We start from the raw sequence: 26,711 nt of genomic DNA, 5'->3' as shown, positions 1-26,711 counted from the left end.
TCCACTAACACACCTGACTCATGATCCAGGATCGTTATCAGGCTTCTGCAAAGCTAGCTGATTAGCTGATCATTAGATTCAGCTGTGTTACAGGAGGGAAACATGGACAACAGGCTGGATAGGGGCTCTTGAGGACCGAACTTGAGCACCCCTGTGCTAGAGCATACAGAAGGCTTTAATGCAGCTTCTGACCTGAATAGGTCGCTTAAAACAATGGTAGTTATTGCCCAAAAAAAACGGCCAGCAGGTGGCAGCAGAGTATAAGAGATCAGCCATGTTGCAACAAGCTCTTTTTCTCAGTGTTTTAAACGTGTTTGTGAATAATTAAGAAACTGCTGCAAAATTGAAACAGAAACAACTGCAATTTTTTTCCTGATGAAAGAATAGACTCCAATTTTTTTTTTTGGGTAGGTTCCATTTTTTTTTATAGCAATAGAACACAATATTATGTGGGCCTTGAAAAATCAGTCAAAATCCAGTAAAACAGCCGGGAGCAAGCTATAAGTAAGCCGTATATAATAGTTGTAAGCTATTGAGTTTCCCTGTATATAAAAAGTGTTATATAGATGAAGTTACCTTGCCCTCACGGACAACTATGGAAATGGATTAGAAAAAAAATCAACAGATTTTACTATTATGACACTCTACTCTCAATACAGTTGAAAGAGAGTCATGATGAACAGACTAGAATAGTGGAGCAGAAGATTGGATCAATTACTTATTTGTGCTCAGATGTTCTGAAAAGAACGCATACCGTCTATTGATTGGCCATTGCTGTGCTACACAATGCACGCTAGATGAGCTGTTGCTTGAGAGGTGGGAGGTAGAAATAGGAAGACATGATGTATTTCCTCTCAACACTTGCAACGGTCATTTGTCATGGACTGTAAGCATGCATCAATGTATGTGTTCTTGGTGGACAACAGTGCAGGTGGTGGTGACGACTGTAATTTAATGTGAAATGGATCTCTATGGCCTCTCGGTGGTTGGGGAACAGTATAAGGTCCAGTCTCTAGAGGCCACTTTGTTTATTGTCAACAACCTCCTCAGTGGTCCAGCCTGCTCTCATTCTGTCACCATATCTGTGTCCCATTGCAACAATTCATCACACCTCTCACTCCGGACTGTTTACAGAATAGCAACAACTTGATTGTTGTGATATTTGAGTTAGACAACTGGCATGGGATTGATTTGGAATGTATTAATCTATCTACAAGATGGATGACTTTGTCCTTGCCACCATAACAGCTCTACACACCACTTGCGGGAGATGCTGGAAGTGAGGCGAGTTTTATGACAGCAGGCACGGCAGTGCAAGAGTTAACGCAATACTGATGGCACAGCAGCAAACTTCAGTTGACTGCCCTTCCTCTGACTGTATTTCAGGTTTTATTAGTTGTTGATTTGCCTGTGCCTGCTGAACACAGGGCATTACTCCACTTTTATTTAAGGTGCATCCCAGTGGCTAATGTGTCTGCTAAATCATTGTCAGCTGCGGCCCAGCGTTAACTTGCACAGTCCCAGGGTAAACAAACATTATTAAGTGTTGAATTTACAGAGGCTGAAGTTGCCGAAGTTTGTACAGACCAATATTAACTGTCCAAGTTTGCAAGACTAAGGTTGGGCGAACCTGTTTCAACGGGTGCTTTTTTGATTAAACATTATGTTGTTGCTAGCTAGCAAAAAAAGTTGATCGGCTACATTATAATTAGGGAAAGACAGGGCCGATACAGATTATTAGTAGTCAAGGAGGCCAATAACCGTTATTTAAAGCCGATATTAATTTGTAAAAATCCACAATGTAAATATATCCATCCATCCATTGTCTATACAGCCACGTGCTGAAATAAGTAAGACAGATGTTTTAGTAGTGTTGCTTGAGGACACTCACCACCACACACACCTACTTGTCTGGCCACACCTTGCCTCCCTCTTCACAGCTAAAGACAAGATCTGCACATTGTTTAAAAGTCTTGTTGAGATATAACATAAATCCACAAGACATTTCACTGGAACATTGTGGTTAACAGGCTGCTGTTTTTGATAAGGGAGAAATGTCCGGTATTTGGCATGAGCGTTCATGGAATCTTGAGACGGGCAACAGTGTGAAGTGATTTTGCCGCTCTTCCTTTCAACTTGCTTTTTACAATCCATAAAACCGCATTGCCTCTGGAAGGAATGCTCAGCGCACCTTCATAACTCTGCAGGTGCTTCAGGTTCTGTGGAAAATCCACCAGGCCAGAATATTCCCTCAAGATTCCGATGGCTGCAAACCTCCACTAAAATAGTCCAGTCCAAAACTGGATTGTCACAGAATTGTATTCTGGAGTACTACTCAGCATTTTAGTAGGAAAAATAATTAATAGCCCGTTGTGATTGCCATTTGTTTACAGGATGTTCCTTTTGATGTGCTGTAAATGCAATGCACCAACTAAGTATATTCATGTTGTTTAATTAATACCCATTATCTGTATATACGGAGTATACGACAATCATGGAATTATGGGATATGCAAATGTGAAGGGCAATACAGAATTGAGCTATCTCTTGCTTAGAAGTCCATAAACACACACAAACACAATTTAACACAGGTATTGCCTGCCACATAAAATCAGACTTATCCAATTAATCCAGCAATTAAAGCCTTAAATGTTGCAAAAATTATGAATCGCTTTCCCCCACATTCATATCTGTGATTATTGTAATTACTGCCTTCAGGCCTTTTTGCATTTGCACTGGATTTCTTCTCTTTAAAGTCTCTTTTATTACCCAGAATTGCATCATTCTCCACAGAGAAAACTAAGGTTGTTTGTTGGATTTAATTAATTCTATCATGAAACCTGGAAAACTGCATTAATAGATTCTAAAAGGCTCTGCCTGGTGACCTTGTTATCTGACCCCTGGCAGCAGGTGAATAAGTGAGGTTTTCGGCTATTTACGTTGCATTGTGGTATGAATACTGATGCTCAGTGTACCATGTACTGCACTGGAATATATTACATGGACAAAAAAAAATGTGCACACACATCTTTTCCTTCTCAGCTTTTCAGGTGTGCCTTTTTGTTGCAACTCACATTGTTCAGCGCAAATTTGAATACAAGCAAAATGACCAAGCTTCTCCTGTGTTCGTATCCTGGTACTTGCTGAACACGCAACAGGCGAGTGACTCCAAAAGTTAACACCAACTGAACAGTTGTCTATTTAGAATACTTTTAAGCACACCTATCGCACCACTTGAAATAAACACAAGAAAATAGAATAGCATTGATTGATTTGAAGATTTGCAGCCGTTCTGTGGAGGACGATCTGTGGTTTGGTCACTTTGTTTAAATTGTTTTATGTTATAATTCTTATACGGATTATACGTCAAGGAATAATCCTGCCAGTAGCAATATGCTTGTCTCAAAGATTAAACCAGACACGTCTAAGCATGCATGGACCTGTACATTGGAACTGCAAACATCTAATTTCATCCGTTATGCTGCCTTTAAGGTGGTATTGTGACCCGTTTTTATTTTATTTATTTTATGGTTGATATTTCAAAATAAAATACCACCCACGTGTTAAATAACATTATTTATTACACTACATACTGCAATGTATGCTAACAAGCAAGAATAATATAACAAAGAGTGAAAAAAATTATCTCTTTATGCTCAAAATACATACCAAAAATGTACTGATCTGTGGCCCAAAAACAGATTTGAATTGTAAGCGGGTTCCCTGTACCATCCCACCCATACCCAGCACCCAGTTACCCAGTTGTGTAGGTCTACCTGATGAATTGCCCAGCACTTGTCATGAAGCCAAATTAAAGTGTGGCCCATGGGCAACAAAGCACATGCAATTTAACCTGGTGTAACGTGGCTCCTATCTACCGCTTTATGTATGTGGACTGATAGCCTTTGGTGGGCGGAGCTACTGCAAACTCTACAGTCTACACTCTTTTCTCTCTCTCGCTCTCTCTCTCTCTCTCTCTCTCTCTCTCTCTCTCTCTCTCTCTCTCTCTCTCTCTCTCTCTCTCTCTCTCTCTCTCTCTCTCTCTGTGAAGAAGTTGGAGGCGTCGACTTCCCAATCCGGAGTTAGAATCTTTTTAGCCACTAGAGCAGACACGTCAGTGGGGCTCCGGTGTTCATGTTTCAGCTTCGCACCGCGCACTCTGTGGAAGCGTCTCACTGAGAGGAAGTCGTCAAACAGTATCCGGTGTCGCTCCTTGTCTTTCTGTTTCTTCAACTCCTCGCCGTGTTCCATCCAACTTTGTCCCGCTCCAGCTCCACGATGATAGGCGACCAGAGCGCTCCACATGTCGGGCTGGTAAGTGTTTACGCGCAGGCACTCGTCTTGTGTCGGGTCGCTTGGAATCACCAGCGGTGACCTGGAAAGAGTCGGAACGCTCTGTCAGTTTACGTCAAGCCGGTGAATTGTGATTAGTGAAAATTGTTATAATTTTATCAAACGTGCGATTTTGGCTGCTGGTTTTATTTGGTGCGTAATGTTACGTTTGGGCGGCACAGGTAGATATTGAGGGGATTGACAATAATTTTATGTAGGCCTATTTTAAATATGGGGGGGGGGGGGGGGTTACTCCTTTCACCCGTTTAAATAAAAGATTGTGTTAATAATTAATTGCCAGTGTTTATATTCCTTGTTTTTACAGAATGTGTTTGGGAGCTGTCATTGTCTGTGCCAAATCTCATTTGCATTATTTTCTTTTTATCGCGGGTATTGTTAGTGTCATTATTTACTTCTTGTTGGGTTCATAATGGAGTAGCATAGCTGAGAGGCAGAGTGGATGAGCGCTGGTTTGATACCCAGTTTGCCTTCTGGAGCTTTCTTATCCATTTGCCTCCTGGTGCTGTGTTGTCATAAAATTGTTTATGTTTGTATTTGAGTTTTGTATTCCTCATTGCTTACGGACAAACTGTTAAGACACCTTAACATTGAAAACCTACAACTATCCTTTGCTGGTATAAAATATATTACTACCTTCCCACATGGTGATAAAATGTAGAATCTATCCAGAGAGGGTGAAAAGTGTGGCAATTGTATTTCAGCTCCTGCAGGGCTGAATGTGTGAACATTTCAGCCGTGCTCTGTGATCCTCTTGAGCTCAGCAGACTTTATGAGGGATTGTGTTGAATTTGTGTTGGGACTCACGGACAGAGAAGGTGAATGAGATTAGGAGATTAATTTGTCTGTTTCTTTCTTTTCTTTTCTTTTTTTTAACGCGGGGTTGATCCAGTGTATCTTTTCCGAATCTTTTGTCTTTTTTGCATCCCAGTTATCTTATTCTATCTCATTCCATGTGCCACTGGTGTGATCAGAATAAATTCACGATGATCTGCTATTAGTCTGACACAGATTGTGCATTATGGGGAATTCCCCATAAAAATAAACTCCAGCAGATTGAATTTATGCTTAAATATGTGCCATATTTCTCATACTGCTGTATACGTATCTCCAAGCGCCATATGGTCTCTTTGCTGCCTGACTTTATCTTTAGGCTTGCCACTTTTCCTCTTGCATTTCTTGCTCGCCTGCCTCGTTCTGTCCGCATACAATTTTCTCTCCGAAGTCTCTTGAATGTTCAGTGCACAGCAAAGTGTATGGTATGCACCTGCTTTGTCTGCTGCGAACATGAGTGAAATTAAGGAAGAATTTGTCACACTACATCTAAAAGTGACACACAATTTACTGTCGACGATGGTTCACTTTCAAATGTGTATGCTTAGAGTGATATTGCTAACTGTTAATTTTAAAGCCCGTGGTAGTGGTGCGTTGACTGAGAACATGAAGTAAAATGTTCAAGCAGTGAGCAGGCAGCGTGTGCCCTTCAAACTGATTTTGCCAGTTATAATCTGAAAAGCGTGAGATCCAGAATACAATAAAAGAATCAAGAGGGCATGTCTATCTTACCATCTCCGTATCTTCTGGGCTTCTTTTGCTTTGGTTAATTTCCTTATTTTGACAATATTGGTGCAATCCTATCATGCCCTTCATGTTTCATCAACTATTCCATCCGCCAGTGGAGGTCTGATTGCACTTCCTTATAAATGGACAAAGTACTTTGCACGCTTCAACCTCCTGCATGGACTCCAGCAAATCAGTTTCTGCTTCTGTCTTGTGAAGGATTGTGCCGCTCTCACGCACTGATTTTAAAGGGAATGAGGAAAAAAAAACGCTTCCATTGATTGCCAAAACAGGTTGGCTGTCTGTGAAAATACCAACATTTGGTGTAACTTGCCCCTGCGAACAGTTAGACCGTGCTTTGCGCCAAACTTGAGCTGGGCACAAATTTACAAAATATGTAGCCCAAACCGTTCCTTTCAAGCACGATGTATAAAAAAGGGAGTTTTTGTTTTTTTCTGTATTTGAGGAGTTTCGTCATGTGCTGGCAACAACTTTATTAAAACAGTCCCCCGAAACCCGTTGTCAGGTAAACACACACCCAAAGCAGTATGTTCTTCTGTTTTTAGTGGAAAAGCGCCCAGTGTAAATGCATGCGTAGTCCCACTTTTAAGATTCCACCCAGACAGGAAAGAGTGAGTGAAACTGTTTCTCCACCCCAACCTAACAGCAGCTGAGGATGAAGAGGAAGCTGACCCCCCCACTCAGCTAGTTAGCTGCCAGCTGCTTGTGTGTGCTCCTGCGGCGCTGCGTATGTTTCCCATGATCCAACATGCTGGCACCAATAGTGTAGAACCAGACCCAACACCTGCCTCATGTCAACAACAACAACAACCACCATCCAGACATACATACACACACATAGGAACAAAACACTGTCATCACATCATCACCCTAAAGCTCAAAGTCAAGGAGTGACAATCCATAAAATGGAAAAACTTTTTTATTTTTTATTTAACAGAAATGCATCATTTTAAGGTACCAAACCAGTTCAGGCCATGTTTCCATCAATATTTAAAGGAAGTACAACTTTTGTGGCTCTGCGATTGACCGGTGACCTTTGAGAATGCTTTTCATCTATAGCATCGTTTATTGTGTCATGACTTTTGTATTTGATGAATGTATGATTTATATAAGTCATCTAATTTGATAAAAAATTTGATAGTGTACTATAACTATTAAATTAATTATTATGAATTATTTTAATTATTTAATTAATTTAAAAGTTTATTTTTTTTATTATTTAATTAAATTTATTATTATTATTATTTATTGATAAGTACTCTAATCAATTTGATTAATATTTTAATAGCGTCCCATAACTATTAACTTAAAATTATTTGTATTTTCATCAATTCACGGTCTTAAGCAGCATACAGCAATTCATTTATTAAATAAAAACAAAATCATTCTTGGTGCTGCTAAGATTTGAAGCCTCTTTTTAAAAATGAAAGGTTTCCTTTTGCCACTAAACAGATGTGTGAAAACCAGCACACATTTTTCTTTTTTACTCTGTGATTTATTGTTTGGACAGTTCATATTAGCTTTATCAGAAGATACATATTCAGTAGAGCACAGAGGTGATTAGTCTACCTCTGTTTAAATGTACTGGAGTAGTGAGTAGGTTAATAGTCCTGCCAGACTTCAAGTAAAGATCATTTATTTCCTTGCCCTGCACGTAAAGCCTCTATCTGCAGTTTACACTGAATTAGCTCATTCCTTACATTAGTCATTTTTAAAAATGGAATCAGCCTGTCTTTATATATGTTTTAACATAATGTGCATTAGTGTTTCTATATTTGAGGGCATTAGTTCACATGTCACGTTGCTGTGCACAGCATACTTTGACCCTTCAAAAATGCCGTAGGCCCCATAATATGTTCTGACATGCGTTCATTGTATGCATACATGCGAATTGCAGATAGGCAATTGTTTTCAGTCTCCAGAGTTCTCATTAAAGTTATACTAGAAGATAACTATAATGTAACACTCTGGGCTGCTCAATTTGTGTTGTTTGTATAAAGGTCTAAAATGACTGTAACGTCTATGCTTAATTCCATTAACCCATCAATGGTGTTTCACATTATGGTAGCAGATGTTCAATTTTACAATAAAAAAACAAAAACAAATAAATAGGCACTCTTAAAAATATTGGTAGATGTAGTACAGTTTTTGACTGCTCAGTGCTTTTTTTTTTAGGACTGATACACCCCTAAAAAACATCTTATGAAGTGCTCATTCGTTATCAAACCTAGTCTAGGCAGTAGTTGACCATTCACTCACAATCAGCTGTGACAGGCTTAAGCTCGCCTAACTTTTTCAAAATTGGCCTAGGGTGAACTTTTGATGAATATAGAGCAACCAAATGTACTGTAGAAAATTGAAGAGGAGAAATATGTATAAAGATGGAAACGCAAGAAGCAGCAGCAGCTTTAAGGTATTCACAAACTATTAGGAGTGCGATATCATGTACAAAACAAATCCTATTTGCAATACTAATTATAATGATGCTGCCCTTGTGTTTTGTTCCGCCATGAGAGTGTGACATGTAACACAACAGTGTGGGTTCAGTATGATGTAGAACATTCACTCTCCCTGCTGCTACACAAATGTTTGGCATTATGTCTAACCCTACTGCTGGATTAACGGCCAAACAACAGAGCTGCCCCCTTTTTCTGTCTTTGTGCTGATACAGATTGGTGAGGCGTAACAATGGCGTGCAGCGTTTAGCCTGGAAAGGACCATAGAAAAGAGGCTGTTCAGGATAGAGGAGGGTGAAACATGATTGTCGTCCAAGCAAAGCAATGAGTGTGAGGGATTTGGCTTCGATCGGTCAATTCCTCAGAGGTTCTTATCAGCATATTCTGTTAATTCTTCAGCCAATATTCTTCATGTTTTCAGCAATTACTTCTCATATAAAAATAAGAATTATTTTGATTGTATAGGGTATCACTTCTGGGTTGTTTCAGGAGGCTAAGGCCTAGACAATCAATTGTTTTAAATGATCTGCCTGTCACAATCTCCACTGAATATGTCAGTGCCTTGCATTGATGGGTGACTGGTGCAGGGGTGCATGAAGTCAAATGGATATGGCTTCAGTTACCTGAGACAATAACTAGGACAAGCAGTACATAAGAATGGATGGATGGATGTACTTTATAGAAGGGCTATTAAAGAACTGCATTTTTTTGCTATTTAGGTCCAAGTATGATTGAGCTTAAATGCAAGAACACCACTGATGTTGAATCAAATACAAAAAAAAAAAAAAGGGAATCAAATATCATATTCTTCATACATCATACAGAGGGTAAAAATAACCACATTGAATAAAATAGAAAAATGAAACACAATCTTAAATGGCAAAGCAGGCATATTGTGATATGTGTTGCCAATACCATTTTTTTAACGTTCTCAATTCATTCAATGCCAGCAATAACTCAAGAAGTCCATTAAAGTCTAAACATCCAGTTCCAAGGTCGAGTTATGTCGTTTCATCTACTTTTTTGTTTTTCATTGGGAGGGGTTAATATGGATTTGCTGGCCCTTTAAATTGTGAGCACTTTGAGTAGTGGTAATGAGCCAAACCGCCAGCACAGGTTAATGGTACACCATTTTAGGCGACGCATGACATTCAACAGACTTTTCGTTGAACAGTCTGAAACATTCATTTAAAGGGACAGCAACGTGATTTTTTTTGTTTTTTAGCTTTTAGCCATGTTAAAATGCCAATTCCTCACCAAAAACTTCACCAAAGTGATGTTTTCCTCCATTCGCCCCTCTATGAGAAATTCTAGGTCATTCTGCTCTCCCAGCACCAGCCTGAGAAAACGAGCTGTTGTCACTTATTGACGTCATTAGGAGCGGATCCACCCCCGCACCGCCTCTGCGGACTAAAGCAAGCCCACTTTCTCTGAAACCTCCATGGGATAGTGACAAACGTGGCTTTTATCAGTAAACATTCTGTCAAAATGAATTCAAAGCAAATAATTATCCTTCACATTTGCAATGCCAAAATGCAGTGGCAATTGGCCGTCTTAAAATACGTTCTAGTTGATATTTGTCTGAACTAAAAGTAAAACGTTTGTGCTGCGAAACCTAACTGAACAAATGGCGTAGTGGTTAGCACGCTCGCCCTGAAAGCATCAGGTCGCCGGTTCGTGACGGTTTTTCTCTCTCCTCCCCTCCCCCTTCACGATTTCTTTTAGCAAGAAGCCGTTTTGTTTCAAATGTTTTAGAATTGATGCCTTGCGTTGCGTGGCCATTCAGAGTTTTAAAAAATGAATAAAATAAATGAATGATGTCCTATTATAATCAATTTAGCTTTTTTTTTTTTTTTAAAGGTTTTTCTAGGGCACCATATTGACTTATTCATAGAAGGAAGCCACTGTTCAGATGTTAGAGGTGTCACAAAAGAAAAACATATTAGCATTTAAGTTTTAAGTTTTAAATTCCTCCAGATTTTGGACAAAGTAACTAGATTTCTTAAAACGTTTCTGTTTTGCTGCTGATTACTAGAGAACGAATAACGTTGAATCTAACTTTTTCTGGCGAACGAAGAGCTTGCTCTTTCATTTGGTCGAGTCCATGTAAAAAATCAAGTAAAACCGAGAAGGGAGGATGAATCCGGGATGCTTACCGTCTGGACCGTTTATATTCTACTTCCCATGTTCAGACTTTCCTTTTTGTTGTATGACAACAAGCCAAAGCGAAAGCAAAACACACACAGCGCTATTTCGTCAGTGCTTGTTGAACAGCGTACATATTCAACTGTGGTTGAATTCCAAATAGTTTGACCCGCACACGTATTTGATTTCAGAGGTTTTAATCATCATCATGCACACTCGTTTTACACAGCAACATTTCACCTTAAAAGCATCCCCCTCATCCAGTTCAGATTTCTTTACAAATCACCCAAATCAGATGTGGAGGAAGTATCATATCCCTATTTATTGTGTACAATGTCAAATTGTCCACCCTCTATATAAAAATAAATTGAAAATATAGTTGCAGCTATGTTTTGGATGAAGCTTTGGATGTTTTTGTTTTTTGCTTTTTTTTTTTTTTTTTTTTTTTTGTCTCCAGGCTATCGTTTCGTTCAACATGGATTTAGCAGTGGGCATTGTTAACCTTCATGGTTATTCTCTTTGGTTTTGCAAGGCCCTGGAGACTGACTATTTTTAAAATGTGTCAGTGTGGGGTATCTATTGTTTAGTTAACAACCTATTGATTTATGTTGGCCTCAGACACATGGCTACTGGAAGGGGGAGAAACATGTTAAATGTTCTAAAATACACTATTGGAGTGTTGTTGTTGTTTTTTGTTTTTTTTAAATGAATAGCCAACTTAGTATTCTTGATTAAAAAAAAATAAAAAATAAAACACTGGCACGTAAGTTAATCTTCCTTCTTTGGGCCAGAGAAAATGTCCATAACAAGTTCAATACATTCAGATGGACTGGTCAATGCATAGGTCAGTGGTCCAAAATATATCAGAAGAAGAAGAAGAAATATTGCAAGTGTGCTGTAATAGATCATTAGGGGGGTGCCGTGGAAATATATCTATTATCCACTTTCACTTAATTTGTCTGAAAATTTGAATTCTTTAATTACAAATATATTTGTGTTCATCTATCTGTGCTGTGAAGTATATAGTGACAGGAAAAACAAAAATGGGCTTTTCTATTCGATGACAGAAGGTACAATAATCTTGCTTTATTAATGGTAGACAACAGAAGTTTTAGCTTCATTCCTGAAAATATCAGTTTTCGATTCAATTATATGAGCTTAAACTTTATACTAAGCAAATTGAGACGAGGTCATACTTTTTTAGTATTCATACTTTTTGTTACTTTTTGGCCTGGTGGTGTCACAAGTTGTTTCTTATGTAAAATGGCTGCTTTTTCAATAGTTGGCACTTGTTCCGTGTTCCATACAAATTTAGCACAACTTGTGCCCCACATTTGTCACACACACTTTCTGAGATCATCGTCTACAAACTCCCATGATTTCTTACCTCTGGTTATTTGAATGGGAGCGAGCATCTGCAGGTGAGACAAATGAGTGTTTAATTAGTAAATAAATTATGTGAGTCTTTGGGGGCTGAAGTCAATCAAACAGCAGCCAGGGAAAACAATAGCATAGTCAACCCCCCGTCAAAGGAAATACCGAACATTAGTGTGGTATAAATAGCAAAGTCTGACTTTGTAGCACCAGACAGAGGACAGGAACCACCCCCACCCTAACACACCCAACCTCCACTGGGTCACAAGGTCTCACAATTCTGCCGCCACTCCCAACTCTCTTCACCACTCATTTTAGTTTGATCTATTTATGTACTGATTTCTCTTGCCCTCGCTGTTTTTGTGGCCATCTCTCTCAGTTTACTCCTGCATGCGTTCTCTATCTCTGCCCCCTCTTCCTTTCTGGCAGTCATGAATAACTGAGAAGCCTAGTAACACATCTTGCTTTATTAATGGTGCCTCTACTAGAGTTGAAGTGGCAAGTGGTCCCACTGGATGTATTAAGTTTAGAAGGGGGGAAATGCATGCTTGCACTTTGGGGAAAAAAAGCTTTAATAACCTTTTGGTCAAGCAGCACCACTCATTTGACTCATGATTCAATTTATAGAATTATTTATTGTGATGGAGTGCTCATATTGATGTGAAGATGGAATCTGTTCATGTAGGACTTGACAACTTTTTTTTTTTTTAATGATGAAGAATGAAGGCATAATGGAGGGTCAAAAGGCTAATTTACATTGAAGATGTGCCTCAAATGGCCACAATTAATTTGAATTTGATTTATTTAAAAGGGGACAGCGCAATTTAATAAAACACAGAAATTCATGAGTTAAAAAAGCCAGAATTAGCGAAAGGCTATTTTCCATCTGTAGTCAAATAGGTAATAGGTTTAAAACAGCAGAGAGGGAAGGGTACTTAGTTAATAGATTAATAGGAACTTAGCTAATAGGTTGTCAAAATGAATCGATTATTGACAATTTATCATTCAGCAAATTAATCGGCAACTATTTTGATAATTGATTAATTAGCCACTATTTAACTTAAAATAGTAAAAATCGCCTGATTTCAGCATCAACAGTAAATATCCGATTTCTGTAGTTGATGAAAGAAAACTGATCATCCTTTGTGTGTGTTGGTTAACATTTGTGCATAAATTCCTGCTAATTTATTGCGAGAACATGTTTGAAGTCGTTAAGTTGAAGTAGCCACATGGTTTTTGAAATATTTATTTTTTTTAGTGTCTACACTTCTATTGCGTTTGTCCGCCAAAGTGAGTCTGAGTGTGCAAAATTGGGTTACTGATCATTTTGTCGAGAGAATTCCAGCAAGGTTATCTTCCGTACTGTTTTTGTGTCAAACGTACAGTATATCTGCATTCAGCCCAAAACACTGTGATTTAATGTTTAGTCTTTATTTGATACATTTTGCATTAATTTGCAACTTTTACTCTTAAGGCACAGAATCCATATGACAATACATTTTGTCAGTGTTGATAATATGTCTGACACCTCATTGAGGAGCTGTCCTGCTCATTTTAACACACAATTCTACGCCGTTATTGTCATTTTAACCCAGGAATATATCATCAATCTTAATACAGAAGGTGATTGTTTTCTTGAAAGTATTTTCCAGTTTAATATACTGTTTATATGTATGCATGGGCAGTTTAGGAATTGCAATTACTCACTAAAAAGATTCTGTTTTGGGAAGCTCGGGATGCCATTTATGTGGCACAGATTGCTTTTCCACCCAGGTCTGGGGTATATTTGCATATTTATAGGAAATTCCAGTAAAAGGTAAGACTTTCAGTAGACGTCATGCTCTTTCTCACGCACGCAGTCATGATCGTGTTGAAAAATCAAATCTGATTAAGTGCCAGCTGTAAACACAAGCAAGTTTGCTCTCTGCAAGGAGGGGTAACCTTCTGCTACTATCGCTTCTTAAATTCATCACTTTGTGCTACATGATCACTACCATCAATCATATCAGTCAGTTTATACCAAAATAACATGTCAAGGAATAATACATTAGTACAGGTTGACAATGACTTGCGCCAATTTGGATCAACTGCAAATTGTACCTTTTATTAACCACTCTTGCCAGGATTTTCAAAAGGTTTATACAGTTTCAGCATTGTTTACTCAGAGATTAAGGAAAAGGTCTAACAAATCTTCCAATATTAAACATCCCAATTTGTTTTTTGTTTTTTTAAATACTTTTTCATCACGTTCTTTTGGTTTGCTAAATCATTTGTGTTGGGAATGCCCAGGATGACCTTTTCAAACTATTCTAGTTGGTCCAAATCTTTTGACAGATTAGTGTAGGTATATTTGTCATTAACATTCAATATGTAAATAAACTTTGCTCTGTTTGGATCACTGTTCTCTTTAATTTAAATATGGAAAACAGTTTTTTTTCTGATTTGGTAGTACGCTATATCTCTGTGTCTTGTGGCATTTTGATCTATTTATTGTGGACTCCTAATATTGTGAAGCACAACTCACTAAGAATCAGATTGCTCGCCCTCTAAATTCCTTTCCCTCTGCCGTTTTAAACATCTTTCACAACGCGATGTTGATGCAGCGATGGTAAAGCTTTATGATTTTGTAGCAGACATATCCGCCACAACCCCCAACGCAAAGTGCTTCCCAAGCCCTACAGGGAACGTGAGCTGGGTTGAGACCTTCCTGACACAGGTCTAGTCGGACAGATTTACTACTGATGTGTTGTCACAACGGTAATCATGGAAGCCACCAAGATATAACCTAAATCTGACCATATACAGATAGCTAGAATTGCTACATTGACTGTTCATGCTAGTGCAGTCGCAATGTTCTAATGTGATTGATATACCATGATTTCTCAAGAATGCAGCCCTGTATATTACGCCCCCCCCGAAAAAAAAGACTATATTGATTTAATTACTGATGATCTTCAACACTTAAGTTTCATAAAGAATGAATGAGTAAATATCCGTAAGATAACATCTTTATTCTCAATATTGCTACATTCTATGCAAAATCTAAATATGTAATAAGTTGTCCTCCCGTCTTCTCAGGCTCGTGTGGACAAAAACACATTTATAATGGAAGCATCACTAAGCGAAGCAGGAGTGTGGTCGCACTACTGTGGTGTTTCCTGTTAAATCCTCTGCCGCTCAAAGAGATGAGAAGGATTCTAACTTGTTAATTTCTTATGCACTGGCTGGAAAATCTTAAAAGGCATAAGTCGAAAGGCCACTGTCACAATCTTGCTTGACCCCCCCCCCCCCCACACACACACAATATATAACAATGTTGAACCAGTGAATTGACGTTGCCTTCCTAGCATTTGCAAGGTTCAAGATGTCATTCATTGAGACTGTTGACAGGTGCCAAATCAACAGAAACAACCGTCATACTACAATTACGAACAAAACAAGCATGTCTTCCATTCAAGGCGAGCACACAGAGAAGCACAAAGTGGATTACACTCTGCACACAACAAAAGTTGTTTTGTTTAAAAAAAAAAAATGAAAAAAAGTGACATAATCCAAGCTAATGCAATGCTGTTTTTTATTATTATTCTTTGTTTTTTTACAGAATTGGGGCATGGTGGCAGGACTGGAAAATCCTATTTAAATATATGTAGGCAGAAAAATATAGCCCTGTAGGCACACAAAATGCAATTGCAAGAACCAAGTTCCCTATTATCCTGGCCAGCATAAAATGCAGGGTTTTTCCTGTGTTGAGCTCGGCAATTTTAATCAATGCATTTTAACTGCAGTTGCAGTGTTGCGCCATTATGGAGGCGTTATATCAACAGTAGTTCACCGGAAATACCTGAAGAAACAACCAAAGAAGCTTTCTTTTTTTTTTCTTTAATGTACCGAAAAAGAAATCTGATACCTTAAAGTAAGACTGGTATTGGCACCGATACCGATCCCTGAAGCCAGGAAAACCCATGAAATGTGTGTCTGTATACCTCTACATGTCCTTTGGCTTAGCTGAGAGTATGCTTAATTGAAAAAATAGGAGATGTCAGACAAAGGTCGCTACCATGTTTAACTATTTTAACCACTACTAAGCAGTAGATATTTGTTTTGACTACAGTACACAGAAATATTAATTGTTACATTCATTGCCACTTCTCAACCAGTCACAACTACCAACCAATTAAACTTTCATCATGTCAGAACAACAATGCTCAAAATTTTGAATAACCTCACATTCAGGATTATCATTACGGGTCAAAGGTCTTTCAACACTCCAACTGGGGTCTACAAATTGTTTTGTTTTGTATTTTTGATTACATTTTGCTTACATACACAACAATAGTTCTATTGGCATACTTTTCGGACTATAAGGCACACTAGATCGTAAGGCACAATATCAGTGAATGGGTCTATTTTCATTCATAAGGCACACTGGATTATAAGGCAAAATAAAACCGCTAAATAAGGCAAAATTTATTCAACAAATTCACAATAACTCCCAATATTGATCACATGTGGTAACACATAAAATACAAAACAATACACTAATCTATTCAGTTCATTCCTCTTCCACAAATCTATCAAATTCATCATCTTCAGTGTCTGAGTTTAACAGTTGGGCAATTTCAGCATCAAGCATGCCTGGATCCCTCTCATCATTATCCGAGTCAGTCCCGTTGCTGTTACTGTTGCCTTGATTTGAATGGTCACTGTAGAGATGCTGTTCTCTGTTCAATAACATACTGTTCAATTTTGTCCTTTAACTAAGAAACTATTCTAATTGTATGTTTATTTGATAGCTTTAGCGCTGTTAAGATTGTATCTTTGCTAATTTGTTGTCATTTGTAGACCAGATGTAAATTAGTTGAACTGCACCAGTAGGGATCCGTAGACACGGGAGGAAGAAGTAGTTCTTGTTCCGGTATGATGAAAACGTACACCTGCTAGAGAATGTGAACGTATTGGGAAGGAATTTGAATTAAAGATGATGAACTGAAAAGCTGACATCCTGTCTTCACCCGAACAAGTGTGGATTTTGAGCACCATGTACCGCATAAAATCAGTTTGAGGTCATTAAGCACAACCATAATGACTACATAAGGCATAACTGATTATAGAGCACACTGTTGATTTTGATAGTTCCCACCCCTGTTATATTTTGGCCTTCTTTTACACTGTCCATATTGTTAATTTGTGGGTCAGAGCTACAGCATCTGACCACTCAGCGACTTATCCCATTATGGACCACAAATGGAAACAGCATCTCTGCCTGCTACAGTCTTTTTCAGTACACCACTGATGTAGGCGAGTGACCTTCAAATGTAAAAACTTTAGTTTTAAAGAATTGGAATTGTTATACATTGACAAAACCTCTTACTGGCAGGTTTTGACTTTGTGACTTGATATTACACTGCCTCAAATACATGAAAGTTACTTTTCATGTGCAGATGTGAGAGCCAATTCTAAACCGTTCTGCCGAGCTGAAGTGAATGGGGAATGGAAACACAATTTTGGCTGTGTGACTGTTTACATTTTCAGAACAGGCATCAAAAGTTAGATGAAACAAACCTTTTCTAGGGCTGAGACAGAGCGAGAATGAAAGGGAGAAATGTCAAGTGGAGGCTAGGAGAAGGGAAAAATAGAGGAAAATGTGAAACATTTGGAGGGGGCGGCATATGCTAATACATTTGTTCCTTTTTATCCTGTGAAACAACTGAGAGCATGCATATTGCTTGTGTCAAAGACTGCAAAGGAATACAACTTGTTTTGGAAATTGTATGTATGCATGTACAGTCCTGCTCTCTGTTATTGGCACCCCTTCATTTTTTGCTTAAACACTACAATATATTCAGAAATAAATGGAAATATACCAAATTTATTTAATTAGGACATTTTAATTGGATTTCCAAACTAATTCAACAAAGGACATTTTTCTCAACTTACATCATGTAATTGACAATTAAAAATTGAAAACACTGCATGTGCAGCAATAATGGCACCCCTCTTTGATTTTTGGTTGGACACCCTTTGGCAGTGATGACAGCTTCCAAACGTTTCTTCTAGCCATCCCTAAGCTTCTTGCTGGTATTTTCCCCTCACTCTTCCTTTGCAAATGGTTTAAGTTCTTGAATGTTTGCAGGTTTCTTTTCGCAATGGCACATTTCAGCTCATATCAAAGATTGAGATCAGGAGTCATTGCTGGCCATTTTAAAACATTATATATATTTTTTTCCTTTTTAACCATTCCTTTGTGCTTTTGGATGTGTGCTTTGTGTCTTTGTCTTGCTGGAGGACCCATGACCTTTGACTCAATCCAAGTTGTCTAACACTTGGTAGGACATGTCCCTCTAGAATGTCTTGATAATGCTCTGATTTCATGATTCCTGTGATATGATTAAGGCCTCCAGTGCCAGATGTAGCAAAGCAGCCCCACATAATTATGGATCCTCCACCATGCTTAAGTGTACGGAGGGTGTTCTTTTCCTTGGAAGCTTCATTGAGCTGTCTGTAAAGAAAATGTTAGCGTGCATTGACGAAAAGCTCTATTTTTGTTTCATTCGTCCACAAAACATTTTCCCAAAAGAATTGTGGTTCATCCAGGTACTCCTTGGCAAAGGTTAGCCATTCTTTTTTATATCGGTCTCAGGAATGGGCTTCACCCATGAAGCCCTGTTTTTGGTTCAGTGTGTGGCGTATGGTACTTCTTGAAACCATGATCCCAGACTGTTCCAGGTTGGCTTTCAGGTCTTTGAATGTTTAACGTGGTGTTTTTTCCACCATTCGCACCAACCGTCAAAGACTTCAGTCAACCCCCCCACCCACCCACGTCAATGGAGATTCTTGACAGTTCCATGCTCGTCAAACTTGGCTAACAAAATCTTTGGAGATGGCTCTATACCCTTTGGAGGTCTTGTGTTTGCGAATTATCGCACTTCTGATGTCCTCAGACAGCTCCTTTGTTTTTAAGGATAAGGGGATAAAAGGTGGCTTTTTAAAACATCAAGGTCATCATTCATTGGTTAATCTATGTCAAATGGGCACAGACAATTCAAAGGTGAGTCACAATTATGTTTCCATACTGCTTTACAGGAAAGGGTGCCAATACCAGTATGTAGCCTATGTGTGTACTGTATTTATGTAATTTTGTGTTTTTTGGTCAGCACGTTTTTTGTTGTTGTTGTATTTCCTCAGTAGATTAGAGCATCAAATAACTAGTAAATTAAAATGACTGGTCCTGACACTGAAACTCAATACCGCAAAAGAACTGGAAACAAAATGTCCAAAATTAATTCCTACAACGCTTCTGAATTCCACTAGACCCACTTAAACAATGTGCTGCTTCTTAAAGGTTTAAAAGCTCAGCTGAGTGCTTAAGGGGAAATGCCATGTTTCGGGTTTTAGAGTCATGTTTGCCAACGCTGTCAATAATGAAAGTATTCATACAGCAGTGCTATGTTCATATAATGATGACTTGTGTCCTTGGAAGAGATGTGAATGATGTCTCTGAATTGCACAAACAGGCCAGTTAGTCCATGGAACGTGATGCGTTGGCCTCTAGCTTGGTATGCGGTTACCTCATAAACTAATGAATGAATGCTCCTTGTTTGAGTACGTGAGACAAGCTATGCAGAAGGGGAAAATAGGGATTTTCTTGTGCCAGACTCTGCGTTTAAAGGAAAATCTGACACTATTTTTTCCCTTTCTTTTTAATTAGCTAAATGCAATTAAACGACACATGTTATTTTGGGATATATATATATATATATATATATATATATATATATATATATATATATATATATATATATATATATATATATATATATATATATATATATATATATATAATAGTCATTGTCTTTCCAGTTTCAAGGATTTTATGACCAATTATAAGTATTTCCGTTTTGTCTTGAGTGTCCGCTATATAAAGTGATAATTTGGGCTAAAGGAAGCATATAAGAAGAAGAAAAAATGGAACCATGTGGAACCCAGCTGCTTGGATTCAATACAACAGATCAGCACGACAAAAGTCATATGGATTGCACTGCTTGTATACTTTGATCTACAGGCAAAACTTATAAATGTCAATATCTTTCCTAAAGCTGTCCTAATTACCTGTTAGTACAAGAATTCACTGCTATGGGTGTAACTTTACTCTTCAGTCTGGATGAGTGTTTTTCCATGAGGAAATTACAAATATATTCTTTACAGTGCCACAGGGGTAAGTGTGGCAGTGTACTTTATCAAGTTTATTTTCCATGGCTACTGCTGCTCCTTTGGACTGTTTTGACACTCTTCAGGGCTTTAAAACAATGTGATTCCCCGCTTCTTTTCCTGTTCCATAAAGTGGAAATTAGAGAGAGGATAGAATTAGCCTCAAGATGCACTTGAGGAAGGGAGAATACTGGGAATGTGGTTAAAATTGTTGTTGTTGTTGTTGTTGTTTGGGAGGGATGTCTTGGGAATGACAAAGGATATGGAAAACCATAAATGTGACAGATTGATGGCACCTGATAAGTATTTCCCTCAATAACTGATGCGGTGTTACCTCATTTTAACTGTCATGGAATTGAATACATGCTCCTTCAGTGGCAGCTCATCAATAGAGAGCACGAGGGCGCCACACTCCTGCCCAAATGAGTCACCTTGAAAGGGACACAAATGAAATACAATAATTAAAATACTTCAAAATACTTAGTGTCCGACATTAGGCACATTTGAGCCCAGTTGTGGTGGTCCCTCCTGCACATTGTGCAAAAAGACTATTAACAATAAAAATATAATAGAATGGGTTAAATATATACAGTACATGTAGCTTGTAGATTATTAATTTTTTATAGTCCGCCCACCCAAATCCACCAATGATTTTGGGTTGAATTGCTAATACATCTCATGTGTGTGATGTATTTAAACTAACTTCTCAAGAAAATAGTGTCGGCTACTTTGGATTTGCGGAGTCAAATTCTCAGGGAATAATGTTTTGGGAAGTACAGTTTTATTGTAAAGGCAGGGGTGATTATTGTATTTTCTCCATATTCCATGTAGCCTAGCCTACGTTTTATTGTTCGCCATGGTAATTTCTCAAAACATGTCTTGTGAAATATATTGTTAATGTTACTATTTGTATCTTTTCTCACAGAGCCAGATATTTCACTAAGATTTGGAGTTTATTATTATATATTTTTTATTATGTTTGATGTGTTGCGATGGAGTTTTTTTCCCCAGAAGGGTGGGCATGCATTAGAAACACCAGAGTAATTTTTTAAAGTTTTTAACAATAATCTGCCATAAAGATATTTTCATGCTGGTGCTGTGCAGATACTGTAGTATATTCTGTTATTTCCTAGAAATGACTCGTTAACTAGAATTGCAGACTAGGGGCAACAATAAGTATGCTGATAAATGTCCATGGGTGTGCGCGTGTGTGCGTTCACCACTTTGTCTGTGCAGCTCTACCCCTAAGTAGCTCCCCTCACTGTCTGCATTGTTTCCCCAGAGTGACATGGCTGAGGCTTAATGGGCCTGCTGATGGTGTGTTAAAGTGTGGTGTTAATTATAACACTATGCTCTGTTAAGCACAGTCACATTAATTTTGCACCGTTTGAGCTCTAGATGGCCAGACTGCTGACTCATTCTCTGGACGGCATTATAAAAAAAAAACAAATTCTGCTATCAATTTGATGGGCTAAATTAGCTGATTCTGTCTTGTTTCTGTGTACGTAAAAGTTGTATGCCAGAACATTTTATATACTTTATCATTAATAGGCAAGCTCTGGAGAAGAAAGCCATTTACTCTAAAATGTAATTGTCCGTTTTTTTTCTGGTTTTACCTGATTGTATAAATCTTGTTGTCACAAAGTTTTCCTTCTCATCCTTGTGTTTTGTTTTCTGTTCATTTGACTCTGAATATTAGCAGAATATTGGCAATCTCCACACTGGTACTTAAGTTACAGCTATAGTTGCTCCTTCTTGTTCGCTCAGTGGCTCCCCACCACTGAACTCGCTGTTTTTCCTAACACAGTTGGATTCTGTGCTAACGACCACATAAAACATCAGATGAATAACAAGAAAGAAAAGCGAATGAGGGCATATGGCTGTAGAAGCTGTGCACATGCCACAGTAGCAGTTTTGCAAAGGAGATAAATGTGTTTACTTGTTGTCCACCAACCACTCCAGAAAAGCGTTACACCTCATCACAGCAATTAGCATTCACACGGTGATAGATGCCTGATTGCATGTTTCTGCACTGACTGATCTTTTTTTATCTGTTGTCATAAATATTTGGTTTAATATTTTTCTTTCTTCAACACAGGTAAAAGGCCAGCTTCTGTGGGATTTGATGTTGCCTTTAGATAGGTTCAACTGAAGATGGAAACACTGGAGTCTGAGCTGACCTGCCCAATCTGCCTGGAGTTATTTGAAGATCCTCTGCTCTTACCGTGCGCCCACAGCCTGTGTTTCAACTGCGCCCACCGCATCCTGGTGTCACACTGCTCATCCAGCAAGCCGCTTGAGTCTGTTTCGGCCTTTCAGTGCCCCACCTGTCGTTACGTCATCACGCTGAATCACCGCGGGCTGGAGGGCCTCAAGCGCAATGTGACGCTGCAGAACATTATAGACCGCTTTCAAAAGGCTTCCCTTAGCGGCCCTAATTCGCCTACTGAGAGCCGGCGCCTGCAGCGGCCCTACACCGCCAACATTAGCGGCACAATAGCCGGAACAATTGGCGGCGGTGGTGGTGGTGGAGGTGGCACAAGTGGAAGCAGCGCCCGGAGCAGCCCGGCCACTTCCAGCCACCCCCACCCCCACCCGCACACCAATCACACCAATCACATTAACCACACAAATGCCAACCACAGCCCGGCTTTTGTGGCTAAAATGGATCTGCGCATCTGCTGCCAGTTCTGCGAGCAGGATCCGCCTCGCGAGGCCATCAAGACTTGCGTCACGTGCGAGGTGTCGTACTGTGACCGCTGTCTGCGAGCGACGCATCCCAACAAGAAACCATTCACGGGTCACCGGCTGGTGGATCCTGTGCCGGACACGCACCTCCGTGGCCTGACCTGCATGGAGCACGAGAACGAGAAGGTCAACATGTACTGCCTGGTGGATGATCAGCTCATTTGTGCCCTCTGCAAACTGGTCGGGCGGCACCGGGAGCACCAGGTGTCCTCCCTCACCGAACGTTTCGACAAACTCAAAGTAAGTCCTTCATGTTCTTTTCACTTGACATTTTGAGCGATTTGCTTATATTAGCTATTTGTTGTATTTTAATTGTGTGTTAGTACAACGGTGTTTGTTTTTTCAGAGTGAGAGGTAATGCTCTGAGAAAAAATATTGCAAATTTGCCACTTTATGTAGTCGCAAATTTGTGAGAAAAAAAACTCAGAAATTTGCGGCTTCATAAAGTGGCAAATTTGCCACTTTATAAAGAGGCAGATTTGCGGCCATATAGTCTGGACGAAGTGTTGGATTTTGTCCACCAGTAGCTAACGTAAGGATTCGTTGGTGGTTAATGGAAAACTCTTTATAAAATGAAAAGGCGGGATGGAGACGGATTTATTCTTCATTTAAACTTTATTTGTCACACACGGCAGATAGAGCAACAACACTTCCTGGCCCCCTATCAGCTGACTAACACTAACCAATCATAAGCTAGCATACTTGAGGTAGGAAGTAAATGATGAAGAACTGATGATTTGACACATGAAGTTAGCTACTTGTACCAAAAAAAAAAAAAAAAGTATGAATGTGTAAATAATAATTCTGGAAACATGAATGTAGAAGTAAATATCCATTTTGACAAATTAACTTAAATGCTTGATCGTCAGGGTGTGGACCTTGGCAAAGCGAGGCGTCTTCGCCGCTGACAATACCCAACACTTCAAAGTGTATTGTCAATGCTTAACATGATATGGTTAATCTCTGCTAAAGCAATTACTATCTCCTTATTTGAAAACCGAACCGAAAAGTATTGGCAGAAACATCCGAGTAGTACACTATGAGTTTTTTTTCTCCCTGCCACTTTATAAACTCACAAATGTACAAGTTTTTTCTCTCTCGCAAATTTGCCACTTTATAAAGTCACAAATTTTTCTTTGAATATTACCCCCCCTTCTAATAAAATATATTTATACGTAACCCTAATACACCATCGTAAGTTAGACCTGACATTGTATAAAATGATTTATTGTTAAACATTGTTATTCCCATTCCCATATCTCACAACTTTGATGTTTAATCTCAAACACATTTGTCACAATATGTTTGGCTATCCCCAACTATTGAAATTGTTATCAGCGCCACATCATCAGATCTCATCAGGACGAAAGACAAACGCGAGCTTTCGGGACAGTATGCCGGTGAGCAGAGAGAGGCGGCGGGCAATAGGGGAAGCCGTCATCATAATAGTCGATGAGCTGGCATTCCATGTGGCCGCTGAGCTTTCAGAGTTTCCTCGTAAAGAGAGGGAGTGCTGAGTCAGGGCGAAAAACAACAGAGAGGTACAAGCTGGAGCTAGAGCTAGCATAGATGGGTTCTATCAAGTTGAAGCATGCTGACTGACTTGACATGTTTGACTTTTTAAAAGATTTTTTTTATAAAAGTAGTACCAGTTTACTAGTTTACAAATTTAAAACTATTTTTTCCATTTAGTTTTTAAGGTTTATTTTTAACACAAAAATATAAAAGAAGCTTCTGTCTTTTTGAACATGATCAAACTACTGTAAGTAGAAGCAACCAAAATGATTGAAATCTATTTAAAAGACAAAATTGCTATACTGTCAAGACTAGACAGACAAGACTAAATTGGGTACTAATGAAAACTAGAAATTGAAACGGTAATGTCTGCCGTCTGATTTTTTCTCTCTCAGTTTATCAGAAAGCCATGCACCGTTTCATTGTAGCAACTGACTTCTTCAGTATTCCAGATGGACTACTTTCATGTTTTGGGGGGGAAATCTTCATTTAAAAGCACAATCCTTTGTAGGGTAGGCACTATACAATACATACCCATAATCACTCACTAGCGGACACTACCATCTGACATGTGCATTGTGTTGTCCACTGACGTGAGGGGATAACATAAAAAAGCGTAATTCAAACCGAACTATGAATTTCTATGCAGAATATGCAGTTTTCGGTTGATTTAATTTAGTAAGGGAAACATAGCTATTACATTGTAATTTGGCTTGTAGAGAAAAGTTTGGGGATAAGAATTAGTAAGCAGCAGCGAGTGTTTTCTTGAGTGTGCGACGACAAATCATCTCGAGGGAAACACCACTAAACGGTTGTTCTCAACTGCAACATAAATTTGGTTTTAGAAGAAATGTCATCTCCAAATTCTCTATTATTTATGATTTGTGCTCCCATAATTGTCTGGCTAACTTTAGCATGAACATATCTGCAATATTCAACATGCTCAGCATTATCACCTTAACCCACAAAAAAAACTTGTTTATTTTTGCTAACACATGCTCCTGCCTCATTCTTTTTACACTGGGAGCATTCACAGGAAGAAGTGGCTGGCACTCCTAATGCTTTCTCCTCCGCTTCATAGCTTCTTTCTTGTGGTTCTTTGGAAAGCTCCCCGCTGCCAAGACTTTGAACTCTCTCTACTTAAAAAATCCTCCATCTTGTCCACATCTGGGACAGAGGCAGCCCAAGTCCTAGCTCTACTTCAGCTGGCAAGTGCCAGTTGATGTATAATCTGGTTTTCAATCATGGCAAAGCGGGGCAGAGGAGGTCTTATTAGGGCATCCCTAATCATAGAAGATGTAGGTCAAGTGGGGCTTTATATATTCAGCTTTTTTTCCTGCCGCATTTTAGGGGGGGGAAAGTTTTATTTGAAGTTAAAAGTACCTTTTATGCAATGACACTCACCAAGGAAAAAACACTTACTGTATGTCTATATTTTTCAATGTTTGATATTCATCTCAGTTAAAAGGTTTTGCAACCAAGTGCATATTAGCTATTGCTGTTCTTAACGTTGGCAAATGCAATCTCTAAGTTCTATAACAAATAAGATGGCTTTTAGGTAATAAAATGTGTATTTTTTCCTTCACTGAAGATATAGAATTTGGAATATGTGGTTGTTAAATAAGTAGTAATTTTGAATACTGTATTATTGCTCATTTCAGGTTATAGTTACATAATTAAAAACCCTGATAAATGTGTATATATTTTGTTAATTACATCGACATAGTATAAAAATGTACAAGTAAAAGTTTGTATTTTTTCACACATACATGCACTGACGTTAAACTCCACCATTAAACAAATGCCCTCTGATAGCCATGGTCAACGTTGGCCTCACTTCATTTGACGTCTGTATTACCCTGTTCTGTGTGTGCTCTGGGAATGATACTTTCATGGATTACTCACACTTGAGGAACAAGGTAAGCCACCCTTGAGTGAGCAAGACTGATATTCCACCATGAGCCAAATCTGTAAAAGGTGGAATTATGGCTCCGCTGCAACAGAAGGGTGCGTATTCCCCAGGCAGCTGTTGAGCAAAGCTCTTTGCCGAGAAGCAGACCTGTGCCTTTTAATTGGCAGGCCATGGCGCGCGTGTCTTTCTTTGATATTCTTAAGAGTACATCTTAAAGCTACAACCACTTTCAGTTTGGTTCCATTTTGTGCATATGGCGTGAATGTCTCATCACTAGGGCTGCTTGATTATGAAGAAAATGTTGATCACTATTCATTTGGAAATAATTGAAGTCACGATTAGGACAATCGTTTGTTTTTTTGATACAAAAGAAGAAAATTCTGTAATGTAAAAAATATGACAAATAAATTTCTTCAAAACAC

The 26,711-nt window shown here is 38.7% G+C and overlaps 1 protein-coding gene across 3 annotated transcripts in view; it reads left to right on the top strand.

Moving 5' to 3' along the window:
- Window positions 1-26,711, top strand: part of mid2 (midline 2) — a 113,484-nt gene that overhangs the window by 31,588 nt on the left and 55,185 nt on the right. For 2 of the 3 annotated variants that reach the window (XM_086085031.1, XM_086085029.1), the window contains exons 1-2: window positions 4,000-4,314; window positions 22,213-23,102. In XM_086085031.1, coding sequence (XP_085941157.1) covers window positions 22,269-23,102 — 834 coding nt within the window. In that variant the 5' untranslated portion in view covers window positions 4,000-4,314; window positions 22,213-22,268. Of the gene's footprint in view, window positions 1-3,999; window positions 4,315-22,212; window positions 23,103-26,711 lie in introns of those variants that run through there. The other variant, XM_086085030.1, reaches the window with a different exon arrangement.

Source organism: Leptonotus elevatus, chromosome 9 (assembly GCF_054856555.1).
Source record: "Leptonotus elevatus isolate MCC_2025b chromosome 9, RoL_Lele_1.0, whole genome shotgun sequence".
Taxonomy (NCBI): domain Eukaryota; kingdom Metazoa; phylum Chordata; class Actinopteri; order Syngnathiformes; family Syngnathidae; genus Leptonotus; species Leptonotus elevatus.
Note: the sequence above shows the minus strand (reverse complement) of the source record. Positions and strands in the feature narration are given on the sequence as shown.